Source organism: Taeniopygia guttata, chromosome 21, assembly GCF_048771995.1.
Source record: "Taeniopygia guttata chromosome 21, bTaeGut7.mat, whole genome shotgun sequence".
Classification (NCBI taxonomy): domain Eukaryota; kingdom Metazoa; phylum Chordata; class Aves; order Passeriformes; family Estrildidae; genus Taeniopygia; species Taeniopygia guttata.
This window is the reverse complement of record NC_133046.1, coordinates 3,591,015-3,612,938: the sequence shown is the minus strand read 5'-3', so window position 1 is coordinate 3,612,938 and position 21,924 is coordinate 3,591,015. Positions and strand designations below refer to the sequence as shown.

The 21,924-nt window shown below is 58.2% G+C and overlaps 5 protein-coding genes across 5 annotated transcripts; 2 read left to right on the top strand and 3 right to left on the bottom strand.

Annotated features, from left to right (window-relative positions):
* The first annotated feature begins 4 nt into the window (after positions 1–4).
* On the top strand, positions 5–6,867 carry KLHL21 (kelch like family member 21). The gene is made up of 5 exons (XM_030289495.4): positions 5–123; positions 643–1,691; positions 2,878–3,283; positions 4,782–4,854; positions 5,188–6,867. Exons 2-5 carry the CDS (start codon positions 650–652, stop codon positions 5,479–5,481), a joined length of 1,815 nt encoding a protein of 604 aa, XP_030145355.4. The 5' UTR covers positions 5–123; positions 643–649; the 3' UTR covers positions 5,482–6,867.
* Positions 6,868–7,260: 393 nt separating this feature from the next.
* Positions 7,261–11,862, bottom strand: ZBTB48 (zinc finger and BTB domain containing 48). Its single transcript, XM_072917430.1, has 10 exons — positions 11,455–11,862; positions 11,157–11,374; positions 10,345–10,456; positions 9,878–9,970; positions 9,496–9,582; positions 9,005–9,159; positions 8,702–8,838; positions 8,209–8,373; positions 7,993–8,081; positions 7,261–7,907 (listed from the first exon to the last, which is right to left on the bottom strand). The coding sequence occupies exons 1-10, from the start codon at positions 11,860–11,862 to the stop codon at positions 7,611–7,613; spliced, it is 1,761 nt and encodes a 586-aa protein (XP_072773531.1). The 3' UTR covers positions 7,261–7,610.
* Positions 11,863–11,992: 130 nt separating this feature from the next.
* On the bottom strand, positions 11,993–12,925 carry LOC140680420 (taste receptor type 1 member 1-like). Its single transcript, XM_072917433.1, has one exon. The coding sequence runs from the start codon at positions 12,784–12,786 to the stop codon at positions 11,998–12,000; it is 789 nt and encodes a 262-aa protein (XP_072773534.1). The 5' UTR covers positions 12,787–12,925; the 3' UTR covers positions 11,993–11,997.
* Positions 12,926–13,356: 431 nt separating this feature from the next.
* TAS1R1 (taste 1 receptor member 1) lies at positions 13,357–16,209 on the bottom strand. Its single transcript, XM_072917431.1, has 4 exons — positions 16,069–16,209; positions 14,605–16,000; positions 14,052–14,264; positions 13,357–13,886 (listed from the first exon to the last, which is right to left on the bottom strand). Exons 2-4 carry the CDS (start codon positions 15,595–15,597, stop codon positions 13,401–13,403), a joined length of 1,692 nt encoding a protein of 563 aa, XP_072773532.1. The 5' UTR covers positions 15,598–16,000; positions 16,069–16,209; the 3' UTR covers positions 13,357–13,400.
* Positions 16,210–21,316, top strand: NOL9 (nucleolar protein 9). The gene is made up of 12 exons (XM_030289492.4): positions 16,210–16,536; positions 16,607–16,832; positions 16,986–17,113; positions 17,221–17,359; positions 17,584–17,680; positions 18,019–18,116; positions 18,853–19,014; positions 19,166–19,451; positions 19,538–19,649; positions 19,978–20,155; positions 20,570–20,703; positions 21,015–21,316. Exons 1-12 carry the CDS (start codon positions 16,225–16,227, stop codon positions 21,144–21,146), a joined length of 2,004 nt encoding a protein of 667 aa, XP_030145352.4. The 5' UTR covers positions 16,210–16,224; the 3' UTR covers positions 21,147–21,316.
* Positions 21,317–21,924: the final 608 nt, after the last annotated feature.

The following is a 21,924-nucleotide window of genomic DNA, read 5'->3' as shown; positions in this document are numbered from 1 at the left end:
GGAGCCGTAGTCCGGGCGTGCGCAGTGCCGGGCGCGGGGCGCGCTGGGAGCGGCGGAGGGGCGGGGGCGGTGTCGGTGCCGGGAGCGGCGAACGGAGCGCGGAGCTGGGCGGAGAGCGGATCGGTGAGTGGGGTCCGGGAGTGGCTCTTACCGGGTGGTTGTGGGCCCAAGCGGGAGGGGCCGGCCCCGGGCTGGCCGCGGGGCCTGGCTGGCGGCGGTGGCAGGACGCCGAAGCGTCTACCGCGAGCCGGACCCTCAGCCGCGAGGCGGACCCTCCGCCCGCGCTAACGGCGGTACCCGAGCGGAGTCAGAGCGGAGCTGCCTCAGCGCCGTCTGCGCTCGGGCCGGTCTTGTGTTCCCCCGGTACCGTTGGGCGGCTCCTTCTGAGCGCCAGCCCAGGGCCAAGGGCGCGGGGCTGGGCGCGGTAGCTGCGGGGCCCTGGGACCGGCCTGAGCGGGGCCGCGCTGCCAGCGCCGCCGCCTTACGCAACGGCCGCTCTCGGCGGGTCCCGGCTGGGGCGGGCTCCCCGAGCCCACCCGCCGCCTCCTTGCCCGATCCCCACCTCCCTTTCCCGCCCCGGGGATCGCTCGGGGGTCGGCCCAGCGGCACCGCTCAGGGCGTGATCCAGGTGCGCTCCCGCAGGCACGGCATGGCGACAAGCACCGGCGGGACGGCAGCGGGAGCCTCCACCGCGGCGGCGGCGGCGGCGGGAGAACCGGCACACGCGGTGTCGCTGCTGCGGGGTCTGAGCGCGCTGCGGGCCGAGCGGAGCCTGCTGGACGTGACGGTGGTGGCCGGCGGGCGAGAGTTCGGGGCTCACCGCGCCGTTCTGGCCGCTGCCTCGGGATACTTCCGCGCCATGTTCGGCGGGGCCCTGCGCGAGTCGCGGGCCGAGCGTGTGCGGCTGCACGGCGTCGAGCCCGAGTGCCTGGGGCGGCTGCTCGACTTCGCCTACACCGGCCGCGTGGGGCGGCTGGGCCCCGACATCGCCGAGCGGCTGCTGCGCGCCGCCGACCTGCTGCAGTTCCCCGCTGTCAAGGAGGCCTGCGGTGCCTGGCTGGCGCGGCAGCTGGAGCCCGCCAACGCCCTGGACATGCAGGACTTCGCGGAGGCCTTTGCCTGCCCGGAGCTGGCGGCTGCCGCCCACCGCTTCGTGCTGCGGCACGTGGGCGAGCTGGGCGCCCAGCTGGAGCGGCTGCCGCTGCCGCGCCTCCTCTCCTACCTGCGGGACGATGGGCTCTGCATCCCCAAGGAGGAGGCTGCCTTTCAGCTGGCACTGCGCTGGGTGCGCGCTGACCCTGCCACCCGTGCCCCGCTGCTGCCGCAGCTCCTGGCCCACGTCCGCCTGCCCTTTGTGCGCCGCTTCTACCTGCTGGCCCACGTGGAGAGCGAGCCGCTGGTGGCCCGCTGCCCTCCCTGCCTGCGCCTTCTGCGTGAGGCCCGCGACTTCCAGGCTGCCCGCCTCGACCGCCACGACCGGGGGCCCTGTGCCCGCATGCGCCCCCGGCCCTCCACTGGCCTCGCCGAAATCCTTGTCCTTGTTGGTGGCTGCGACCGTGACTGCGATGAACTTGTCACCGTCGACTGCTACAACCCACGCACTGGCCACTGGCGCTACCTGGCCGAGTTCCCCGAGCACCTGGGAGGGGGCTACAGTGTCGCTGCACTGGGCAACGACATCTATGTCACAGGTAAGGCATACAGAGAATGAGGAGAAGCACCAGGGTGGAGGGTTCGGTTGAAAATATGTAGGTTGTAGCCGTGACATTTGGCTTTTCCTGGGTAGCAGAGAGTTTGAGACTTGGCTTGGGTGCCTGCAGCCTGCCAGCAGGCCTGGAGACTCCTGGAGTCGGTGCTGGATTTAGCAGCTGGTCCCAGTCCAGGAGCTATTTTGTCATGACTAATGCTGTTGAGCATGCTGGCAGAAGTCACAGAGCTTGTAGTTAGAACTTTTTAACCGTCACTGAGGACAGGGGTGATGTAAGAAGGTTTTGAGTTTCTCTCTTTGAAGATGGTGTTCAGGTTCGGAGCCCCCTGAATCACATGCTTGAGGCTGAGGCATGTCAGAAAACCCCAGGTTCCTTCACCAGCCCCTGTGAGTCACGGTACCTTCCCCTGCACAAATCCTGCCTCCTTGCTGGGGTACAATTACTTCTGTCAAGGTGACACCAATATGTAGATTTGGCTGTTGAGCTGTATGCAGATCCCTCCTTTGAACTACATCTCTGTGACAACTATAACAAACTGAGGGCCAGGACACTGAGTGCTGTGGAGCAGCATGCCCTCGGTGTGCAGGACACACTGGCAGAGCTTTGAAGAGAAAGTCTTAATGCAGGTGAACAGAAAACTATGTGTTCTCTAGTCACAAGCAGAAAACAAGGACCTGCTTTAAGGACAGGGTTGTAAAAATGACAGGCTACCACATGGATGCAGCATGTTTTTACAGAAGGCCTTACATCCTGTGGGAGCTTTCTGGAGTGATCCCAGGCAGATCAATCCTGCTGGGAGCTGTGTACAGGCTGCTGCTGGGGATCTTGGGTTGGTTTGGTCTGTGTCAGTGTGATGAAGGCAAGGCTGGGAGATTCCCAAGCTGCCAGCAGCACCACTGCCTTGGCAGCTTCTGGGCAGTGACTGTAAAATGGGAGAGAAGTGGGTTTTAGAGGACAGAGGTAGTGAAACATGGAAGATTCATTTTGAGTCTCAGCTATGTATGGACTAGGAATGACACGGGAGAAATCCTCCCTGGCTTGCTGGGAATGAAACAGTGCAAAATTTCCCTTAAAATCCTTGTGGCACTTGTGCTGAGCCAAGCCCTCTCCTCCATCACCCTTCCCTTTGTGGAGCCAGGCTTTTGACACGTGTCATGCTGTGCCACAGGGGGCTCGGATGGGTCCAGGCTGTACGATTGTGTCTGGAGGTACAATTCCAGCGTGAACGAGTGGACAGAGGTGTCGCCCATGCTGAAAGCCAGGGAATACCACAGCTCCACGGTCCTGGACGGGCTGCTCTACGTGGTTGCCTCTGACAGCACGGAGCGCTATGACCACACACTGGACAGCTGGGAGGCCCTGCAGCCCATGCTGTATCCCATGGACAACTGCTCCACCACCTCGTGCCGTGGGAAACTCTTCGCCATCGGCTCCCTGGCTGGCAAAGAGTCCATGGTCATGCAGTGCTATGACCCCGACAGTGATCTCTGGTCCCTTGTCAACTGCGGCCACCTGCCCTCCTGGTCCTTTGCCCCAAAGACCGTCACACTCAATGGTCTCATGTACTTCATACGGTGAGTAGTGGCAGCAATCACTTCCCTCCCTCCCCATGTCCCCATGAGGAGAGCCCACAGCTTCCCTGGGAAGGTGGATTTTGTGGATTTTGCAGGTGGTGGACAGAGGGCACTGGGCTGGGACAGCACAGCAGTGCTTCCCCTGATGGTGCAGGGAGGGCTGTAACACCTCTTTCCTTGTGTTGCTGGGCTTCAAAGAGCTGCCCATAAACTTGTGTGAAGATGTCTGAGTGTAACCCAGGGCTGGAGAACAGACACGTGTAAATCCATCTGAAGTCAGCAGCACTGCTTGGAAATTGGCTTCTCGGTTTCTTCGGCTCCTGGTTCAGTCCCCCTCGTTGCTATAAATAACCACATAAGCTCCAAGAAAACGTTAAACTCTAGTGCAGGAGAGGACGTCTTCCGTCTCAGCAGAGATAAGAGGGCTGAAGATGAAGTGATTGGTCACTATTTTTAAGCACCTTTCCAAATTGGGACTTAATTACCCATCTGAAGCTGTCCTGGTGGCGCAAATACTTCAGTTATCCGCTTAATTAAAAATAAACGGGAAGGCATGCTAGGGCTAGAGCATTTCATCTCCCTGTGTTGACTCTGAGCAAACAAGAGACTTCTGTGATGGCCCACAGGCACTTCTCTTTTTTTCATCTCCTCTTGGCTTTGCATAAAGTGGCAGCTTTGGCCCAAGACTTTTTATTTGATCCTTTTGGGTCCAGCCAAGTGTCTTGCTGGCAGCTGTTCTGGTCAGCTGGTTTCAGTCCATCCTGCCAGGGTGTTGCAGCTGCTCAACTCCTTGTCACAACCTGATTCTATAGAACTTCCTTTTTCTTACCCATTTTAAAATACTGATGATTGACACTTCAGGATTTTCAGATGACTTTGCATCTGCAAGAGTCAGTGAGGAGATGATCAGGGTTAGATGTTCTTCCCTCATTTCACGTGCTGCGTGCACATGGGCTGCTGCTCCCTGTAGAGCTGTGGGATAATCTTCAGAGGACAGAAGAGTAGGCTGCAAGTAGAAGTAGCAAATTGGTTTAATAGCTCAAGCTAAAGGCTCTGAGTGATGATACCTCGTGCTGGGACTAGTTTTATACCTGTAAGTAAAGCACAGGAGTGAGGTTCAGGTGTTCTCTGCAGTTGCCCCAGAGTGGGGAGAGGAGCCCCTGGTCTGGCTGCTGGCCCTGCCTGGAGCTGCCTTGCAGCATCTTGATCCCATCTGTACCAGGACTGTCTTGGAAGGACTGACAGCTCCTCTCCAGCTGCCCTGACCTTGTCCTCCACGCATTCTTGTGTCAGCAGTGCATGTCTCTGAGTTGCAAATGTCCCTCACCTGTCACTGTCGCCCTCCTGTCTGTCGAGCAGGGTGGGTAAGAGAAACCCTGGGGGATTATGTTGCCTCCCCAGCTCTTCTCTCCCCCTGCCCATCTAAATTTGGCTTTGATGAAGAACCCAAGCAGCATTTCTAGAATGCAGAAGAGTAATTTTGTGTTCTCTTCCCCAGAGATGACTCGGCTGAAGTGGATGTTTATAATCCATCAAAGAACGAATGGGATAAAATCCCTGCCATGCTTCAGGTAGGACATTTTCCCACTTGCAGGATGTCTTAAATGTTATAAATTAGTTTAATTTCCCTTTGGAAAACCAAAAGCTTTTTAGAATAAGAACCCCTTGCATGTGGAGCTGGTTTAAGTGTGTTGGAGTCACTGGGAAGAAGTCCTGGATGTGGTGGCATGTCTGGGTGTGCAGCCCAGCATGCGAGATGTGTGGGCAACACTGGTTCAGAGTCCCACCTGCAGCTGGTGGGCATGAAACTCTCTCTCCAAGGAACAGCTCCCAGATCCCACTGACCCCTTGCTGGATCAGGCAAACACCCCTGGTCACAGTGTGTGTTTATTGTTATGTTGCAGGTTCATGTTGGGGGCAGCGTGGCTGTGCTTGGAGGGAAGCTCTATGTCTCGGGAGGCTACGATAACACGTTTGAACTCTCGGACGTCCTGGAAGCCTACGACCCCGAGACACGAACGTGGAGTGTCGTGGGCCAGCTCCCTGAGCCCATCTTCTGGCACGGCAGCGTCAGCATATTCCGGCAGTTCATGCCAGAAACCACACAGGAGGACGACAGCATCACGCTGGACAACACCATCAGTTTGAGCAGGCAGAACCAAAACCTTCACAACCAGAACCTCAATGAGCTGCCTTAGCAGAGGGAGCTGCTTGACAGAGTCCCTCAGACGGAACCTGGGCTGCTCTGGGAGAAGGCTGAGGCAAACCATGCTGATCACTGGGAGCGAGAACTCTGGCTGTTGGATGTGATGCTGTGGGCCTGCAGGCAGCGAGGCCTCCATTGCTTCCCTCAGCCCTCCAGGGTGGGAGACGGCGCCACGCTGCCCACAGGGACCCGAGAGCTGATCCTGGGGAAAGCGCTCATGGTGAACCACGCCACAGCACCGCTGCTTACGGCTTGTGACCAGACACCTTTCACTGGGAGCTCCTTCACCCTGTAATGCTTCGTTTGCCACCAAACTCCTTCCTTCAGTTTCTGTCTCGGGAGGGGTCTGTCTGGTAGGGCAGTGGTCTGGACACCCCCCCTGTATTCTGTGCCTCAGAGGGAGATAGGCTTCCTGTGCACGTGTTGGATTGAAAGGTAGTTATTATAGGGTTTTTTCTTATTTTTATTTGGGGTTTGCAGTTTTATTTTGGCCTGTGTAAGATTTGCCTTTATACTTGCCCAAGTGCCCTAGCCAGATGGGCTCTGTTTATCTACCTTCACTGAAGAGCAGCTGTGTGCAGTTTACTTGTGGAATGTTTCTGGAAGAAAGCAAATGGCTGAACCTGCAGCATGGCTCCCTGATAGCAAGTGCTGCACCTTCTGGAGAACCCTGAAGTGTGGCAGAAGCTAAGGTGTGGCTGGATGCATTTGCTTTTTTGTTCTTAAAATTTTAGCTAATAGAGGAAAAAATTGCATTTAAACTGAATTCAGAGATGGAAACCCTGTGTACTCCATCTCTCTCCTCCAGGCTTGCCCCTGGATCGAGGAGCACCCAAGCCCCATTTCCACAGCATCAGCGTCTTCACAGCTTTACAGAAACGTGTTTTGCCCCAGTGCTGTCTGATGCTGCTGCACCCCTCAGCCACGGGGACCCTGGGCTGCTCTCCAGCCTGGAACACTGACAGTGCCTTGAGACCGCCGGTGCCAGCAGGGAACGCCAGGGCCGGCGCGGCTGCCCCTCGGTGTCAAACCCGTGGATGGAGTAGGGGGTGCAGGGGCCCACAGTTCGGGGCAGCTGCTGCTTTTTTGGGAGCAATGGCCAATTCCCGACGGCGCCGCAGCTCGAGGCATTGCTGCTGAGCTATAAATAACGCAGCACGCCGCCGTGCTCGCTGCTGGACCCCCAGTCCCACCCGCTGAGCAGCTACAGATCTGTATTTATTTTTTGTAGAATTCATTGTGTTGAATCCTCAAGTACAGTTGAACTCCATCCTTTGAAACAAAGGCATTTTACATTTGCAGATAATGTATTTTTATTCTCATAGTTTGTTTTTAAATTTACTTGCAGCAGTCAAGTTAAATAAAACTTGTTACACAATTCTGTTTTCTGTGAAGGGAAGGGACCTGGAATGAGATTTTACTGGGAGTTTCTCATTCCAGATATGCTTAAGTTGGAGCCTCTCTGCCTCCTTGGTAGTAGAGGGAGAAAGGGGAGAGAGTATGGCTGCAACTCTGGGGTGTAGGCGCACACACAGAGATCTCTCCCCACCCTGGCACCACTCAGGCCATGGTTCTCACTCTCCCAGCAACCCTGGATTGAGTTATTTGGGACAGAGTATGTCCCCACACAGAGCACAGGCACTTTGTGGGTGCTGGAGCGTGTTTTGTTCTAACCAGACATGGGTCATGCCCCGTTAATGGGGTAAGGAAAGAACAACTGGCAAAAGCTTAACAAACAAAGGAGAAATAAGGCACCGGTTAAACGGAGGAGTTAAGGAATGGACAGAGATGGTGAGCTTTAATCACAGGCAGGGTAAGAGGGTTCGAGGAAAAGGGAGGGCAGCACCAGCTCTTTCGGAGTCAGAAAGTGAGTCACAATATGACACAGAGAGGTCAGTCCCATCCCACTGCACACCGTGTGTGGCACTGACTGGAGCGACTGCTCTGAGACATTTCTTCATTTGACACTCAATCACAACGTCATCGTGATTTTCTTTCCCTGCAGCCAGGGATGGGAGACTGGCAGAAAAGGAGGGGAGGGGGCTCAAAAGAGTAAGTGTGGCAGAAAGTGGCTCAGCTTAATGGTTTACTATGTTTCAGTGGAAGGGGTGGGTGGCCACACTATGTCTCACAGTCTTCAGGAATCGTTGTAGTTATAATCAGTGATTGCTCAATCACATCTGCAGGGGAGAAGTTCTCATTTGAGCAGAGTTTCTGTGCAGAGACCTCCTCAGGCAGTGGCCCACGAGCCAGCGACTCCACAATCACCTCGGCTGAGCCCACCTCCAGCTCTGGCGGCGGCTGCAGTACCACCATCACATCCTTCTCATCCTCGATGATCAGGTTCCGCAGCTTGCGCTGTCGAGGGTTGTAGTTCTCCACTCGGTCGTGGATCTCCATGTGGCGCCTCAAGTGAGCCTGCAAAGGAAGGGGAATGTGGAGAGATGCAGTGAGGCTGGCTCCCCAGGGCAGCACGGGGCCCTGGAGCTGGGAAAGGCCTCACCTGCCGTGTGAATTTGTAGCCACACTCGATGCACTCAAACTTCCTCACTCCCTTGTGCCGGCGAACGTGGACACGCAGCTGTTCTACCGCTGGGAAGGGAAACGAGAGCCTGTTGGCAGCAGTTCCATGTCATACAGGCTCATTGCAATGCCAACCCGCCCACGGGAAGGAGGCAGCTCCTGCAGAGCCCCACGAGAGCTGGAGCTCCCACGTTACCTTTGAATGTCTTCCCGCAGATGTGGCAGAAGTGGGGCCGCCCCTCCTGGTGCCGACTGGCGACGTGCCTCAGCAGTGGCCCCTTCTCCGTGAAACGCTGCTCACAAAACTCACAGCTGAACGGCCGCTCCCCGGTGTGCGTCCGGTTGTGCTTGTCCAGACTTGCTGCCGTTAAGAGGGGGAGACGGGGAGAGTGGCTGGTCAGAAGCACAGCCTATGCACCCCCATCCCAGGGGCTGTCAGGCTGGACCAGGCTGGCCAGGAAGGCAAGAGCAGCACAAGCAGTAGCTGCCTGCCCCTGCTAAGGGTCATGAGCAACACCAGCTCATTCCCCTTCTGTGCCATGACAGCAGAGCAGGTGACAGGAAAGTGCTTTTCTTGGTATCAGCCTGCACTCACAAGAGCATGGCTTTGCTCCTGGGGAAGCTACTTTCTGGAGGTCCTGGATGCTGGAGCACAGCGCTTGGCATGAGCCAGCCACAGCCAGGGGTACCTTGTGTCCGGAAGGTCTTGCCGCAGAGATGGCACTGGAAGGGCTTCTCGCCCGTGTGCGTGCGCAGGTGCATGTTGAGGTTGGCTTTCTGCGTGAAGGCGTGGTGGCAGAACTCACAGACATAGGGCCGCTCGTTCCTGTGGGCAGAGAAACATCACCGTCACCTCTGCCTCCACCAGCTTGGGTCTCAGCCCAGCACCTCTGGGAAGAGGGTGACTTTCAGCCAACCCCCAGGCCTGTGGGGCAGGGGCTGCAGCCAGGAGAGCCAGGGTGATGTAAGAGAGGACGTGGGTCACACTGTACCTGTGCTTGGCCTTGATGTGCATCTGGAGGCCGTTGCGGCTCGAGGCCCTGTGCCCGCACTCCTCGCACACAAACAGCTTCTCTCCGCGGTGCTTGAAGGCCTCGTGTAGGCGCAGCTCTGTCCGGGACAGAAAGCACTTGGAGCAGGTTGAGCACTGCAAGGCCACAGGAGAGGAGGGTGTCAGGGTTGGGGTACACCCACCCCAGACCCACTCAACACCCAGCCTTTCCCCAGCTGCTCTAGAGACCTCCCTGTGAAAGCCAAGGCAGCACCACCAGCTCAGAGACACCCAGTGAGATGGGACAACCCAACAGAGATGAAGTGCTGGTCAGTCCTTGGATCTGTGGGCTGCTCCTGTACCCAACAGAGCCCATTTCCAGTAGCTCTGTGCCCCACCCCCTCACTGAAACAACCAGACATAATGTTGTGCCATTCCTTAGGCCAGGTGCACGCTCAGGATCACACTCTCCCCAAAACCCCTGGTCCCTACCGCATGGGGCTTGGGTGCACCGTGCAGCTTTATCATGTGGCTCTGCAGGTCCTTCTTCTGCATGAACTGCTGTGAGCATGAGGAGCACTGCAAGACAGGAGAATGTGGTCAGCTTCCAGCTGCCCCTAAAGTGTGGTTTCAGAGCAAGTAGAGGACCAGCAAGGGAGTAGAACACAGATTCCTGGTACAGCCATGGGAAGATTTTGGCTGTGGTGACTCCCTCACATTTTAGTTGAGAGACAGGGAACAACCCTGAGTGGGCTGTCATGGACCAGAGAAGGGAACTGGTGCGCTAGGCTGCCCTAGAAGGGAAAGGCTTGCCCCTGCTCCGTGCCAGTGTCCAGCAGCATCCATAGGGATGCTGGATGCAGGCCCTGCTGACCTTGTATGGCATCTCCCCAGTGTGTGACACCATGTGCAGCCGCAGCTCCATCCGCCGCTTGAACACCTCCGGGCAGGCTGAGCACGTGAATACCTGTGAGAGACAGGGAGGTGTTGGCTTCCACAGGACCCTGAGCCTGACCTGGAGCCCACAGCTCAGCCTCCTGCCCAGCATGTGGCACTGGCACCCAGCTCCAGCATTCAGCCCACACCCACAGGAGCTGAATCTTGTACACTACAGCGTCCTGGTGTGCTGAAACACAAGTGAGGGCTGTGTTGTGTATCAGGTGTGAGTCCCAGCCACAGGGGCCCTGGCTGTGGGGGTCCCAGCCCTGGAACATGTGCCACATGGTGCTGGCAGGGGTCTGTTTGGAACTGAGCATGGGCTGGGACTGGGAAAAGTTTCCAATACCCCTGCTGCCACACGGCAACCACACTCCAGCCCGGCAGGGCAGCTCCTGGGCGTACCTGTTCCGATCTGTTCATGCAGTTCCTGGCTTCGTGTTCCAGGAGATTCTCTTTTCTAAAGTAACATTTGCCACACTTGGAACACTCAAATGGCTTCTCTCCAGTGTGTTTCCTTGGGGTATGCAAATACAGAATCCCATCACTGCCTGTCAACAGCATCTGCACAAACAGGCCCAGATCACAGGGAAGGGTGAGGTGGGTACCTCCCCCCCACCCCCACAGTGCTACTATTCACAGCTGCCCTAAAGCTGCTTTTATGCTACTTTTGAGTCCCCCTCAACAGCACAGCTGTCAATGTCCGCTGCGCTCCACAGAACACCATTTCTGCAGGGCCAAGATTCTTCCCCAGCACAAGTGAAGCAAAGCTTGAGCTCTCACTGCAGGGCCATGCCCTGCTCTCGGTGATCCACCCTGGAGCTCCTCACAGAGCCCAGCCATGTGTCCTCCACAACCCCAGAAACCCCACCCCAAAACCCGGGCCACTCTCCAAGGCCAGGAGGATTTGCCATTGCCCACCTGCAACTACCAGCTACTGCAGCTGCCAAGGAGCCCCTCACATGGCCTTCCTGAGCCACAGCTCAGGACAGTCGCTGCAGCTTCGGGATGCCTTTCATCAACATATAACCCTCCCACAGGCCAGAGCACCCCCAGGGGCAGAGCAGACCCCCCCTTTAGCACCCTGCGGGATGCCGAGATGCTGGGACAAGCTGGCAGAAAGGACACTGCCCTTCCATCCCCCCGGGAAGGGGCCGAGCCGTGGGGGCGGCGCGTCCCCCCCGCGCGCAAGGGGAAGGAGAAGCCGGAGCGTTTACCTGTTGTGCACTTTAAGGTAATATTTGCTGAGGAAGGTTTTATGACATGTGGGGCACTCGACCGGCACCGCTGTACCTTTTCTGCTCCCCGGCGCCTTTCCCGGAGCGGGGGGACTCTTTTTGCTCCGCAGCACCTTTTCCTCAGGAAGGGGCTCAGCGTCGCCGTCCCCCCGCCCGCCGCCACCCACCGCCGCCTCCTCCGGGGCTGAGGGGGAGCCCTGCGAGGGAACAGCGGCGTCACCGCGCCGCCCCCGCCGGGCCCGGGCCCCGCCGTCCCCCTCCCGCCCCCCTCACGCACCGCCTGCCCGCCGGGCTGCGGGGCCGCCGCGGGCTCCGGGCGGGCGGCGGCGGCGGCGGCGCGGCGGGGCCGCGGGCGGAAGGCGCGGCACAGCGCCACGGCGTCGGGCACGCCGAGCTGCTCGGCGGCCGCCAGCAGGCGGGCGCGGTTGTGCGCCGTGAGCGCCAAGCGCCCCGTGTAGAAGAAGTCGAGCAGCAGCTGGAAGGTGTCGGCGAGGCCGTCGGGCAGCGCCACGGGCCCGCCGGGGCCGCGGGCGCGGAAGAAGCGGGAGCAGCTGGCGAGCACCGGCCAGTGCGCGCGGAACTCGCGGCCGCCCACGCCGAGCGTCGCGTCGCAGAACTGCCCGGCCGCGCGCTGCCGGTTCAGCTCCCGCAGCACCCGCACGCTGTGCGCCGCCGCCGCCGCCATGGCCGAGCACCGGAGCCCGCCGGCATCCGCCACCGCCGGACGTGGCGTCAGCGGGCGCCGGCAGTGACGCCGGCAGCGGCCGGGGCGGGCCGGGGCCGGGGGTCGGTCCCCGCGGCGGCGGAGGCGCGGTGCGGGTCAGGCGGCGGCCAGGCGGCGCGTGTACTCCTGGATGGCCATCTGGAAGTGTTCGGCCGTGTTTTGGTGCGGCCGCAGCAGGATGACGAAGGCTCGCGGCGCGAAGTACCCGCCCAGCAGTGCTGCGAGCGTGCCCAGCGTGCCGAGCACCCGCCCCGCCGTCGCGGCCCGGCCGAGCAGCAGGTCCTGCGAGAAGAGCACGGCGGCCGAGCAGCTCAGGTGCAGCAGCAGGCTCACGGTCAGGCTCTTGGCCTCGTTGTAGGCGGCGGGCAGGTCCGTGCCCGCGTAGCTGAGCGCGAAGCAGCCGGCGCTGAGCAGCACCGTGTAGGCGATGGAGGCATCGGCCGCGGCGCTCTTGGAGCACTCCAGCACCACCCACTCGTCCCGTGCGCCGTACTCCCGGCGCGGCACCGAGGGGCCGGTGGCCTCGGTGACCACGCACAGCGCCACTTGTACCGCCGAGTTGGCGGCCACGAACAGCACCGGCCCCTGGCGCCGCATCCAGGCCTTGTAGAGCGCAGGGTAGCGCGCGTTCAGCTTGAAGATGCAGAGGATCTGGAAGGAGCGGGTCGCCACGCACGAGAGGAACACGGTGAAGCTGATGGTGAAGAGGGGGACCCGCAGCAGGCACGCCGCCTGCGAGGGCTCCCCGAAGTAGCAGAAGAGGCTGCTGCAGGTGCAGGCCAGGGAGCCCAGCATGAGGAAACACGTCTTCCCGCCCGCGGACTTGACCACAGGTGTGGAGGCATTGAGCGCGAACAGGACAGCCAGCGCTGCTATGAGCAGCATGAGAAGAACAGCCAGGGCCAGCAGCACCCAGGAGAGGGGCTCGGACCATGACAGGAACTGGATGGTGCGGTTGAAGCAGACCTCGCTCCCCGCTGGGGCCCACTCATCCAAGCCACAGGCCTGGCAGTCAAAAGGGTCTGTGGAGGACACGGACACCTCACACACCTCAGACCCGGTAAGAGCTCTGCCACGGTGCGGGGCCCGGCCCGCAGCTCCCTGGGCTCTGCTCACCCATCCCACTGCTCCCTCCTGCGGGCGCTCCCAGGCCGGGGGTAGCAGAGCGGGTTCTTTTCCTAAAAGGCCCCCCACCTAAAATTGGCCCCATGGACTCTCCCAAAATCCATGGCCTGGGCTGAGATAGGGGTGAGGCTTGGGGCCATGGGAGCTCTGGGTGGGAAGGGTGCATGCATGAAGCACTAACTTGGGAAGGATCTGCAGCAACTGCTGATGAATGGGACAGTACCGTGTAGGGGGGGCTTTCCCACTGTCCCCAGAGCTGCCCCTGCCCACTCCACAGGCCAAGGGTGTTGAGGCACTAGCTGCCAGGAAGGGGTTTGTTGTTTTGGCTGGTGATGCTGAGGCAGGAGACATTTCCATATGCCAGGTGCTGATGATCACAGTGCGGAAGCCCTGTGTGCCATCTGGGGCACAAAGGCAACCACTCTGTTGAATTTCCCTGGCAGAGGATGCGGTGCAGGGAACAGCTGCCGGGCTGGACATCCCCTTTCCCTGGCCACAGGCAAAGAGGCTCTGTTTGCCCAGGTGGGCTCACCTGTGGGCAGTACTCCCCGGAAAGCACAGGGCATGGGCTTTGCATACCCACTGGTAAGCAAACAGGAGCCAGACCCACTGCCTTCAGGATGGCTCACAGGTTTTACTGACCACAGGAGGTGAGAGGCTGGGAATGGTGAGACAGGAGCAGGAGGTAGGATGTGGGCAGGGGAGGAAGGAGAATGATCAGACCCTGTGGTGTACTGACCCGATGTGTTCAGGAAGGTTCCTGGTGGACAGACCACACAGCTGAAGCAGCACTTGTGGTGGCTCTGCTGCAGCCGCATCTCTCCTGGCTCACAGGCCTCAGAGCACACCGAGCTGGGAGCCTGCCAGGAGCACAGACAGGTCAAGCAGCAGCACTCTGGCACCCCCCCACACTGCCTCAGCCCTCAGTTTTGCCCTGCTATGAGGAAACGTCCCAGAACTGGTGGCACTGGGATGCAGTCAGCTGAGAAGCAAGCAATAAACAAGACCTGGGTGCAGAACAGTACCTGGCCATCTTCTGTGTGCCACAGGACTTTGCCTGGGTCAATGCTCAGTCTGTCAGGGTTTACACGGAAGGTTCCTATCACATCAGAAGTCCAGTTTGGACCCAGCCACTTCCACATGACAATGTCATAGCCTTTGTGAATGTCCCCATGGGCATCAAAAGAGATTCGGCTATTGTACAGGGTGAAGTTTACTTGCTTAATCTTTTGTAGGAGCTGTAAAAGAAGAGAGAGGAGCCCTTCCAATGGCACAGCTCCTGCCATTGGAAGGAGATGTGCTGGACATTTTCTCTGTTCTGCAACTGCTTTCAAGCCCCCCAACATCTGCAGAAAATCTCATTCAGTCAGGGGAGGGTGGTAGAGGAACAAGTGAACTAGGATGGAGTCTAGGTCTAGGTCTTGGCTGCTCTGACTGTGAGGGGCAGCTGAAGCCGACAAGGGTCTTCATCTGGGATTTGAGCCTTTGGGAAAGACAGGAAACCTTTGGGCACAATGGAAAAATCCTTCCCTGTGGGAAGGGACCCTCATGGATCTTCTACCACAAGGTTGGTCTTACCTGCCAGGGATAGACAGTGCCTTTGCTGCAGGCCCCCGAGGCACAGCCCAGCAGGTCATGGAGGCCATGGGCCACGGCATAAACAGCCGAGTACACGTTGAAGGAGCCTTGAGCGTCGTACATGTCAGGGATGGTGGCAAGTGCAGGGCAGCTGGTGCAGTGCTGGGTGCAGTCCAGCCACACGTTCCCCGCAGATTCCTCGCCTGCCTTTGCACTGCTGGCACACTCAGCCACAGTACCTTTGTCCGACATCCTCCAAGCTTCAAAGCGTTCCAGCATTGCGGACTCTGGCTTCTCTACTGCCATCCCAAACACCGTACCAATGGTCTGAATGCCAGGTACCTGCCAGATCCTTTGAGACAACGACCAATCTTCAGAGGCCACCCACACCATGCCTGTGATGTTCCTCTGGACCACCACCTTGAAGAATGGCAGAACAATTCTGCTGGTGGAGAACACAACAGTGACGTTGACCTTGACATCTGTGAGAATTCGGACTAGATTGTGAAGCTTGGGGTTGCTGGCATCCAAGTTGGCAGGGATGGTGCCTCGGTAGGCCACGCACACATTGCTTGTGGTCAACATCTCCTGCAGAGCATCCAGGCCAGCCCTGCCATAGGTGTTGTCGCTGCCCAGCAGCACCACCCAGGTCCAGCCAAAGTGCTGCAGCAGCAAGAAGATGGCCTTCACCTGCTGCCTGTCGCTGGGGATGGTGCGCAGGAAAGAGGGGTACAGCCGCTTCAGGCTCAGCGCCTCCGTGGAGGCTTCGTAGCTGATCTGTAATGAGAGCCAGGGAAAAGGGGGATGCGCTGCCCCAGGCAGCTGCACCCCTGAGAGCAAATGGCATAGGCAGCCTGTCCTGGGAAGACTTGGAGCTGGGCAGGCAGTGGACCCAGTACCAAGTGTGCTGAAGCAGGAGAAAGCTGTAATGGATGGCAAGCCAGCCCACTGACTGCGAAATATCTTGTGACAGCACACACAGAGGGGCTGCATTTCCAGCTCTACTAGTCACCTCAGGTCTGAGCCCACCATCCCTGAAACCGTCACTCCTTGGGATCCCTGGTTTTCATCAGCCATAGAAGCTGCACTTACCTCTGGTACAAGAAAGAGGCTGAGAACAGCGGCTGTGGTGAGGGCCAGCTGGCTGCTGTCAGGGCCAATGACAGCCACCGCCTGGGGTTCATAGTGCTGGAAACTGGGGAGCACCTGGACATACTGCTTGCCTTTACGAGCAAGGGCACACAGCGTGGCGTGGAGGTTGGTAGTCTCAGAGCAGGTGTCGTAGATCGCGTAGCCCAGGGTAACATTAGGGAGCAGCGTGGTGGAGTTGTTGATCTCCTCCACAGCGAAGCGCAGGGCCTGGGACAGGCAGTAGCCGTGGCTCTTGAAGGCGGCTCTGTGGAATCGGGAGTGGTTGTTGGGGACACCGAGCGTGCTGGGGGCACGGGCAGCGCGGGCACTCACTTGTCGCAGCCGCGCACGAGCGGGCTGGCGGCCTCCCGGCGCCCCTCGGTGTGCATTGGGAACAGCCCGGCCAGCTGGTGGTCGCCGCGGAGGCTGAACGAGCAGGCGGCGGCGGCGGCTGCACAGAGGCACAGGCGGAGCAGCGCGGGCGGCGGCATGGTGGGGCGGCCCCGCTCCGTGCGGGCGGCTCTTAACGGGGCGGCGGCGGGCGGGGCCCTCGGGCGGGGCGGGGCCGGCCGAGGGGCGGCCCCGGGAGGCGGAGGAGGCTCGGCGGTCATGCCCGCGCGGCGCAGCCGCCCCCGCCGGGCTCTGGCCCGTGCCCTGGCCCGCGGGAGCCGGGCGGAGGCGGCCTGGCGGGAGTTCGCCGCCTCCTTCACTCGCATCGGGATGGTGCCGCCGGCCGAGCCGGGGCTGGTGGCCGTGGAGGCGGCGGAGGGCACGGCCGTGCTGCTGCTGGAGCCGCGGCAGGTGAGCAGCGCCCACGGCGCGCCGGCCGCACCGCGCCCGGCAGCGCCTGACCGCCCGCTCTGTCCTGCAGGCGCTGACCTTCACCGGCAAGTGCCGCCTGCGCTGCCTCTATGGTGCCGTCCGCCTGCTGGGCTTCGCCGTGGCCTCTCACCACCCGGGACTGCCGGTTTTCTCGCCGGCCACGCACTGCGCGCTCAGCCTGGAGGCGCTGCCCGGCGCCCGCCCGCCCGCCGCCGCCCTCCGCCAGCTGCGCGCCGCCGCCCGCGCCGCCATGCGCTCGCACCGCGTCCGCCGCCGTGAGTGCGGGACGGGCCGGGGGCGCGGGCGGGCGCCATTTCACGGGCGGTGCGGGGAGCGGCCATTTTGTGCGCGGGGCGCCGCGCAGCGGGTGGGGCCATTTGGCGGGCGGGTGCGGGGCTGAGGGTGATGGCGGCACTTGCCTCTTCCAGCGGCGCGGGTGAAGGTGATGGCACGGTTCTCTCCCGACTGCGCTGTGGTGCTGCTGGAGCACCTGGACACGCCGGTGACGCGGTTCCTGCTGAGCCACCCACCGCTGTCGCGGCTTTTCGAGCCCCAGGTGAGGCGGCGCGGTGCCCGCTGCACCCCGTGCCGTCCCCGCACCGCCCGTGCAGAGCCGGCCGTGGCCTCACGCAGCCCGTGCTCAGTGCTCACCCTCTCGCCTAGAAAAAGGAGGAGTCTAACTTCAGGCCAGAGGACGCGGTCCTGGCATCTGTGGGCATCGTGAAGTGCAGCCCCGACAGCGGGCTGCTGGTGTCGGAGAGCATGTGCCGGGCGCTGGAGGAGCTGATCCAGGCCTGCTGTGGTGAGTGCAGGCCTTTGGCTATGTTGCAGCTTTGGTAGCCTAGAAAAAAAGGAAATTCATGAGGCTTTTCTTGAGCTTAAGTTGCAAAAATTCCCTGGCCAGCACATGCTGCTTGAGAGTTGAATTTTTCTTTATGAAGAATGTGTATCTAGAGTTTAGGTATTGCCTAGGGTGGGTCAGTGATGCCAGCATCAGTCCAGTTCACACTCTGCTTTTCTTTCTAGCTGAAGATGAAGGTATCCCTGTGGTGCTCGTGTGTGGCCCAAAAAACACTGGGAAATCTACATTCAACAGATACTTAATTAACCTGTTACTGAATCGGTGAGTCTTTCCATGTTCTGCAAGCCTTTATGTGCTGCATGAGATTTAAGAGAAGGAAAAAAAGAACAAACGTTTGACAGGTCTCTCAGAAGAGCCATCAGAACTCATAGGTGCATAGTTGCTTCCTGAATATTTATATTGGAAGACTGTTAAATTGCTGCTTTGGAGTGTGTGAGCACATTGGGCACCAAGCAGTGTGGGTTCAGTAGAGGAGTTACAATGCTTAGAAATACACTGTGAATGTGGTTGAGGGAAGGAGAGATTCATGAAAAAATCGGATTGCTCTTCTGATGTGATTAAATCATGTGGATGGTAACACACAGTCTCTCTCTCTGCAGCCTTCCTGTGGTGGAGTACATGGAGTGTGACATCGGCCAGACAGAATTCACTCCGCCCGGGTGCGTGTCCCTGAGCAGCGTCACGGAGCCTGTTCTGGGTATGTGTTCCGCTACTTTGCGGTTACAGAGACCTGTTCCGTTTCTGAAATGAACAGGGTGTTCTGGGCAGAGGCTCTGCTTCAGGGGAACCTGCTGCCACAGCTGTCAGAGTTTCCTGGGGAGAATAAACCACGGGCTGCTTAAGTTTTCTTACAAGGACATTTAAGCTCCCTGAGTAACATGGAGCTGTTATTCTGGTTTAAAGAAACATGATGTTGTAGAGATGGTAGTACATGCTAAGGTATATCAAAGGGGGTGTTCTACCTTTCTCTTGTGAAACGTCTCCTTGGGAAAATCTATATCCATAGATGAAACTAACTTTAGAAATCCAAAGTGGATCTGCACAGATTGAGGCTGCTGTGATGAGTGGAAAAAACAGAGTCCAGGAAACTGCTGGAGTTTGTAGTCATGCAGATTTGAGTTACTGTCTAAAAGGACATTGCGAGGCTGGTTTGAGGTTTAACCAGTTTGTCATAGACTGTTCTTTAAAGATTTGCAAGTGTGTGAGCAGTGATTTCAAACAAAAAACCACACCTAATATTAGCCAGAAACAAACAAAACTCCCAGCCTGCAAGTGACAAACCAGTTTCCCCTACTTGCAGGCTGTGCAAGGACAACTAGCAGGTGGGAAGAGTGTGGGTTATTTCAGGAGAGGAGGCATGTGGGTGCTCAGGGATGGGAATGTTTTGGTTTGACTTGGGGAAAGCCCTGGATGTTCGGTGCTCTCTTTGCCAGGTCCCCCCTTCACTCACCAGCAGATGCCCAGTAAGATGGTGTATTATGGCCAGACCAGCTGTGAGCACGACACGGAGAGGTACCTTGATGTTGTGAAATACGTGTTCAGCTACTACAAGAAGGAAGTGCCTCTAGTCATCAACACCATGGGCTGGGTGAAAGGTAAATGGGGTCATTCTGCTCTGGAGAGGTGTGGGAGGGAGGTAACGGTGGCACAGCACCATGTGGAACAACAGTTCACAGCGTGTCCACCCTGAGCAAACGCTGCTGAAGTAGTAATAACAGCAGTCGTGTGTTTCCTGTTCTCCTGAAGGTGAAGGGCTGCTGCTCCTCATTGATATCATCCGGCTGTTGTCACCCAGCCACATTGTTCAGATGGACATGTGTGACTGGAAGGCCATGCCTCCGCTGACGCCTGAGCACATCCACTTCAGCGCTGGGCTGCACACCAAGGGCAAGCAGCAATCCAAGTGCAAGCAGCTGGGAGTGGGCAGCATGGAGAGCTGGCAGTACCCCGAAGGGGAGGACGTGTCAGCTCCACAGCACAAGCTGCTGTATGTCCACCCAGAATTCCCTCGGGCGGGGCAGGCAGGTGAAGCGTAAGTAGGTTGTTGAGTGCTCTGTGAGGTCCTGAATGGGCTGAACAGAACCACACGTCGTCCTTGACATGGGGTTGTTCTTTCAGGCGAGTGCACAGCGGCATCCTGCGTGACATGTCCATCCTGGGATACCTGGGGCAGCTGCAGAGCCCGGACATTGGGGCGGTGCTCCCACTGCACAGCCTGGTGCCATATCAGGTAAAGGAGCTTTTTGGGATGGATGGGCAATTTTGTTCCTACTGTGTTTCTCAGAAGAGGGACAAACACTCCAATCTGCAGAGTGACTGTATTCAGGGTGTCTGGAAGCCAGGCTCCTGTCCAGTTGCTGGTGTGGCACGTGTGTACTGTGTGTTCTGCGTGTGCAGTTGTTGGTGCAGAAGCTGTTTTGTGTGCCTTGCCGTAGTGCCTGTGTGTAGGTGTGGGTGGGAGTTTGCAGGTTGTGTGGTCAGCAGGGCCTTGTCTCTGAACTCAAATCAATCCATGAGAAGCTGATGAGCACTTTTCTCTCTTCTCTTTCCCACCTCAGGTACCTTTCAATGCTGTCGCACTCAGGGTTATTCACACGGATGTTGCTCCCAGCAACATCATGTACGCGGTGAACGCCAGCTGGGTCGGGCTCTGCTGCATTCCGGAGGAAGTCCGGTGCCAGACCGAAGGGCCAGTCCTGCTGACACAGACACCAGTCTGCGACTGCCTGGGCTTCGGTGAGCACACCTGGAGCTCTGCTCTCACCTGCCATGTTTAGGCAGACAGGTTGCATAGTGATGGAATTATCTACTCTTTTAAAACCACCTGCAGGAGTGTGGTGTGTTCTCTGCTGTTAGAGACTGTGTTGCAGTCCTTGGACTTTGGTTAACAGGTGGTAGGATCTGTGGGGGATGTCCTTGAACACTTGGAGCTTCTCTCAGAACTCCACAGTGACTCACTTTCTGGTTCACGTTCTTGAAAGCATGTTCCATGTAGCTTTTGCAAAACTCCAGTAGTTGTCTCACTTTCCTTGTGACTTAATTTAATGTTCCAGTTTTGACTTTGGTGCTCAGTTGTGTGTAGGAATGTGATAGTGAGCAGGGATACCTAGTGACTGAGCTTTGCATGTGGTTTTTTGGTTTTTTTTTTAGGAATCGTCCGAGGAGTTGATATGGAGAAGAAGCTTTACCACATCCTGACACCAGTGCCTCCAGCAAATCTGAGATTAGTGAATTGTCTGCTCCTTGGGAACATCGCCATCCCTAACTGTGTGCTTGTGGGCCAGGTAAGAGCTCACGGGAAGGGCTGAGCTGCAGCTGGCTGGCAGGTTTTCCATTTTGTTATTCCTGAGGCTGATGCGTGCTGGGAGATGCCTGGGCATCAGCAGATGGTTATCTCTCTGTGAAATTGTCCTTAAGCACAGAAACCTTGGGAGAACAGAATGTTCTGCTCATGTTTCAGATGCCAAAGTGGGGTTTGGTGATTGCTGAGTCCTCCCCACCATCAGGGCATCAGCCTGGGGAGGGAAGTGCCTCCCCTTCTGCTGAAGGTACAAGTTCTTAAAGTTGTTTTTGGTTTAATTTTTCCATTTTGCAGCAAGGAATTGAGGGAGAGATCCCCTACGTCACATCTGATTACAACTACAGTATCATGGGCTCAGGGAAACTGAGGAAGAAGAAGCAGCATTTGAAGAGAAGGCAGTTCTCCTTTGAGTGTGATTATGCTTGAAGCCTCAGGGTGCTCAGCCAGGGTTTGTTCATGTGGGACCTCAGGTGGCTGCAGGAGCCCTGGGTGCTGCAAAGGCCCTGGGCAGGTAGATGCTACAGTGGGACCAGTTTTGATAATGTTTTCTATGTTGTTTGTATTTTTGGTGTTTTGTAATAAATATCTATGGTAAACATTGGGCTGGTTTGGTCTTTTCCTAGGCCGAGGCTGACACAGCCGGGGGCAGCTGCCATTGCCCTCACACTGGTCAGGACCTCTTCCCATGGCATGCCTGGCCCTCAGGGAGCTCAGGTGTCAGCGACCCACAGTGTCCTGAGCTGAACTTCACTGTCCCCTGGGTTTGGGGAAGGGCCCGTTCTGGGGTTCTGGCTGCCCCATGGCTCTGGGTGTCCTGCTGGTCCAGGAGAGGGGAGGGAAGGAGCACCACAGGGAGTCCCTGTCCCCCTGAGTCACAAAGATGGAGCTGCTCGGTGCTGCACTGTCACAGCCTGCCCTGTCTGTCCCCTGGGACTGCTGCCTCCTGCCCTGTGCTGTCCTGGCTGCAGATCTGGTGCTGCAGGGTGAGCTCAGTGCCCTGAGCAGGGGCTGGGAGCAGCCTGGGCTGGCTTTGTGCTGTGGATAGAGGCAGTGGGATGGGACTGGGGAGGAGCTTGTCACCCAGCTGCTGCATGAAGCTCTGGGGTGTGTGGCCTTACCTGACCCCACCTTCACTGTCCCACTGGGACACGGGAGGATCTTTATTTATTTTTCTTCCCAGCCCTTTGTCAATTAGCAATTTGCT

Coding starts and splice junctions, on each gene's coding strand:
- KLHL21 (XM_030289495.4), top strand. CDS start 650: ATGGCGACAAGCACCGGCGGGACGGCAGCGGGAGCCTCCACCGCGGCG. Junction 1,692..2,877: donor CAACGACATCTATGTCACAG/GTAAGGCATACA, acceptor GCTGTGCCACAG/GGGGCTCGGATGGGTCCAGG. Junction 3,284..4,781: donor GGTCTCATGTACTTCATACG/GTGAGTAGTGGC, acceptor TCTCTTCCCCAG/AGATGACTCGGCTGAAGTGG.
- ZBTB48 (XM_072917430.1), bottom strand. CDS start 11,862: ATGGCGGCGGCGGCGGCGCACAGCGTGCGGGTGCTGCGGGAGCTGAAC. Junction 9,971..10,344: donor GCATGAACAGATCGGAACAG/GTACGCCCAGGA, acceptor TGTCTCTCACAG/GTATTCACGTGCTCAGCCTG. Junction 9,160..9,495: donor GTGCACCCAAGCCCCATGCG/GTAGGGACCAGG, acceptor GTGGCCTTGCAG/TGCTCAACCTGCTCCAAGTG.
- LOC140680420 (XM_072917433.1), bottom strand. CDS start 12,786: ATGCTGCTCATAGCAGCGCTGGCTGTCCTGTTCGCGCTCAATGCCTCC.
- TAS1R1 (XM_072917431.1), bottom strand. CDS start 15,597: ATGCAGCCCCTCTGTGTGTGCTGTCACAAGATATTTCGCAGTCAGTGG. Junction 14,265..14,604: donor GCACTGTCTATCCCTGGCAG/GTAAGACCAACC, acceptor CTTCTTTTACAG/CTCCTACAAAAGATTAAGCA. Junction 13,887..14,051: donor GGCACACAGAAGATGGCCAG/GTACTGTTCTGC, acceptor TGCTCCTGGCAG/GCTCCCAGCTCGGTGTGCTC.
- NOL9 (XM_030289492.4), top strand. CDS start 16,225: ATGGTGGGGCGGCCCCGCTCCGTGCGGGCGGCTCTTAACGGGGCGGCG. Junction 17,114..17,220: donor CGCGGCTTTTCGAGCCCCAG/GTGAGGCGGCGC, acceptor CCTCTCGCCTAG/AAAAAGGAGGAGTCTAACTT. Junction 19,015..19,165: donor CACCATGGGCTGGGTGAAAG/GTAAATGGGGTC, acceptor GTTCTCCTGAAG/GTGAAGGGCTGCTGCTCCTC.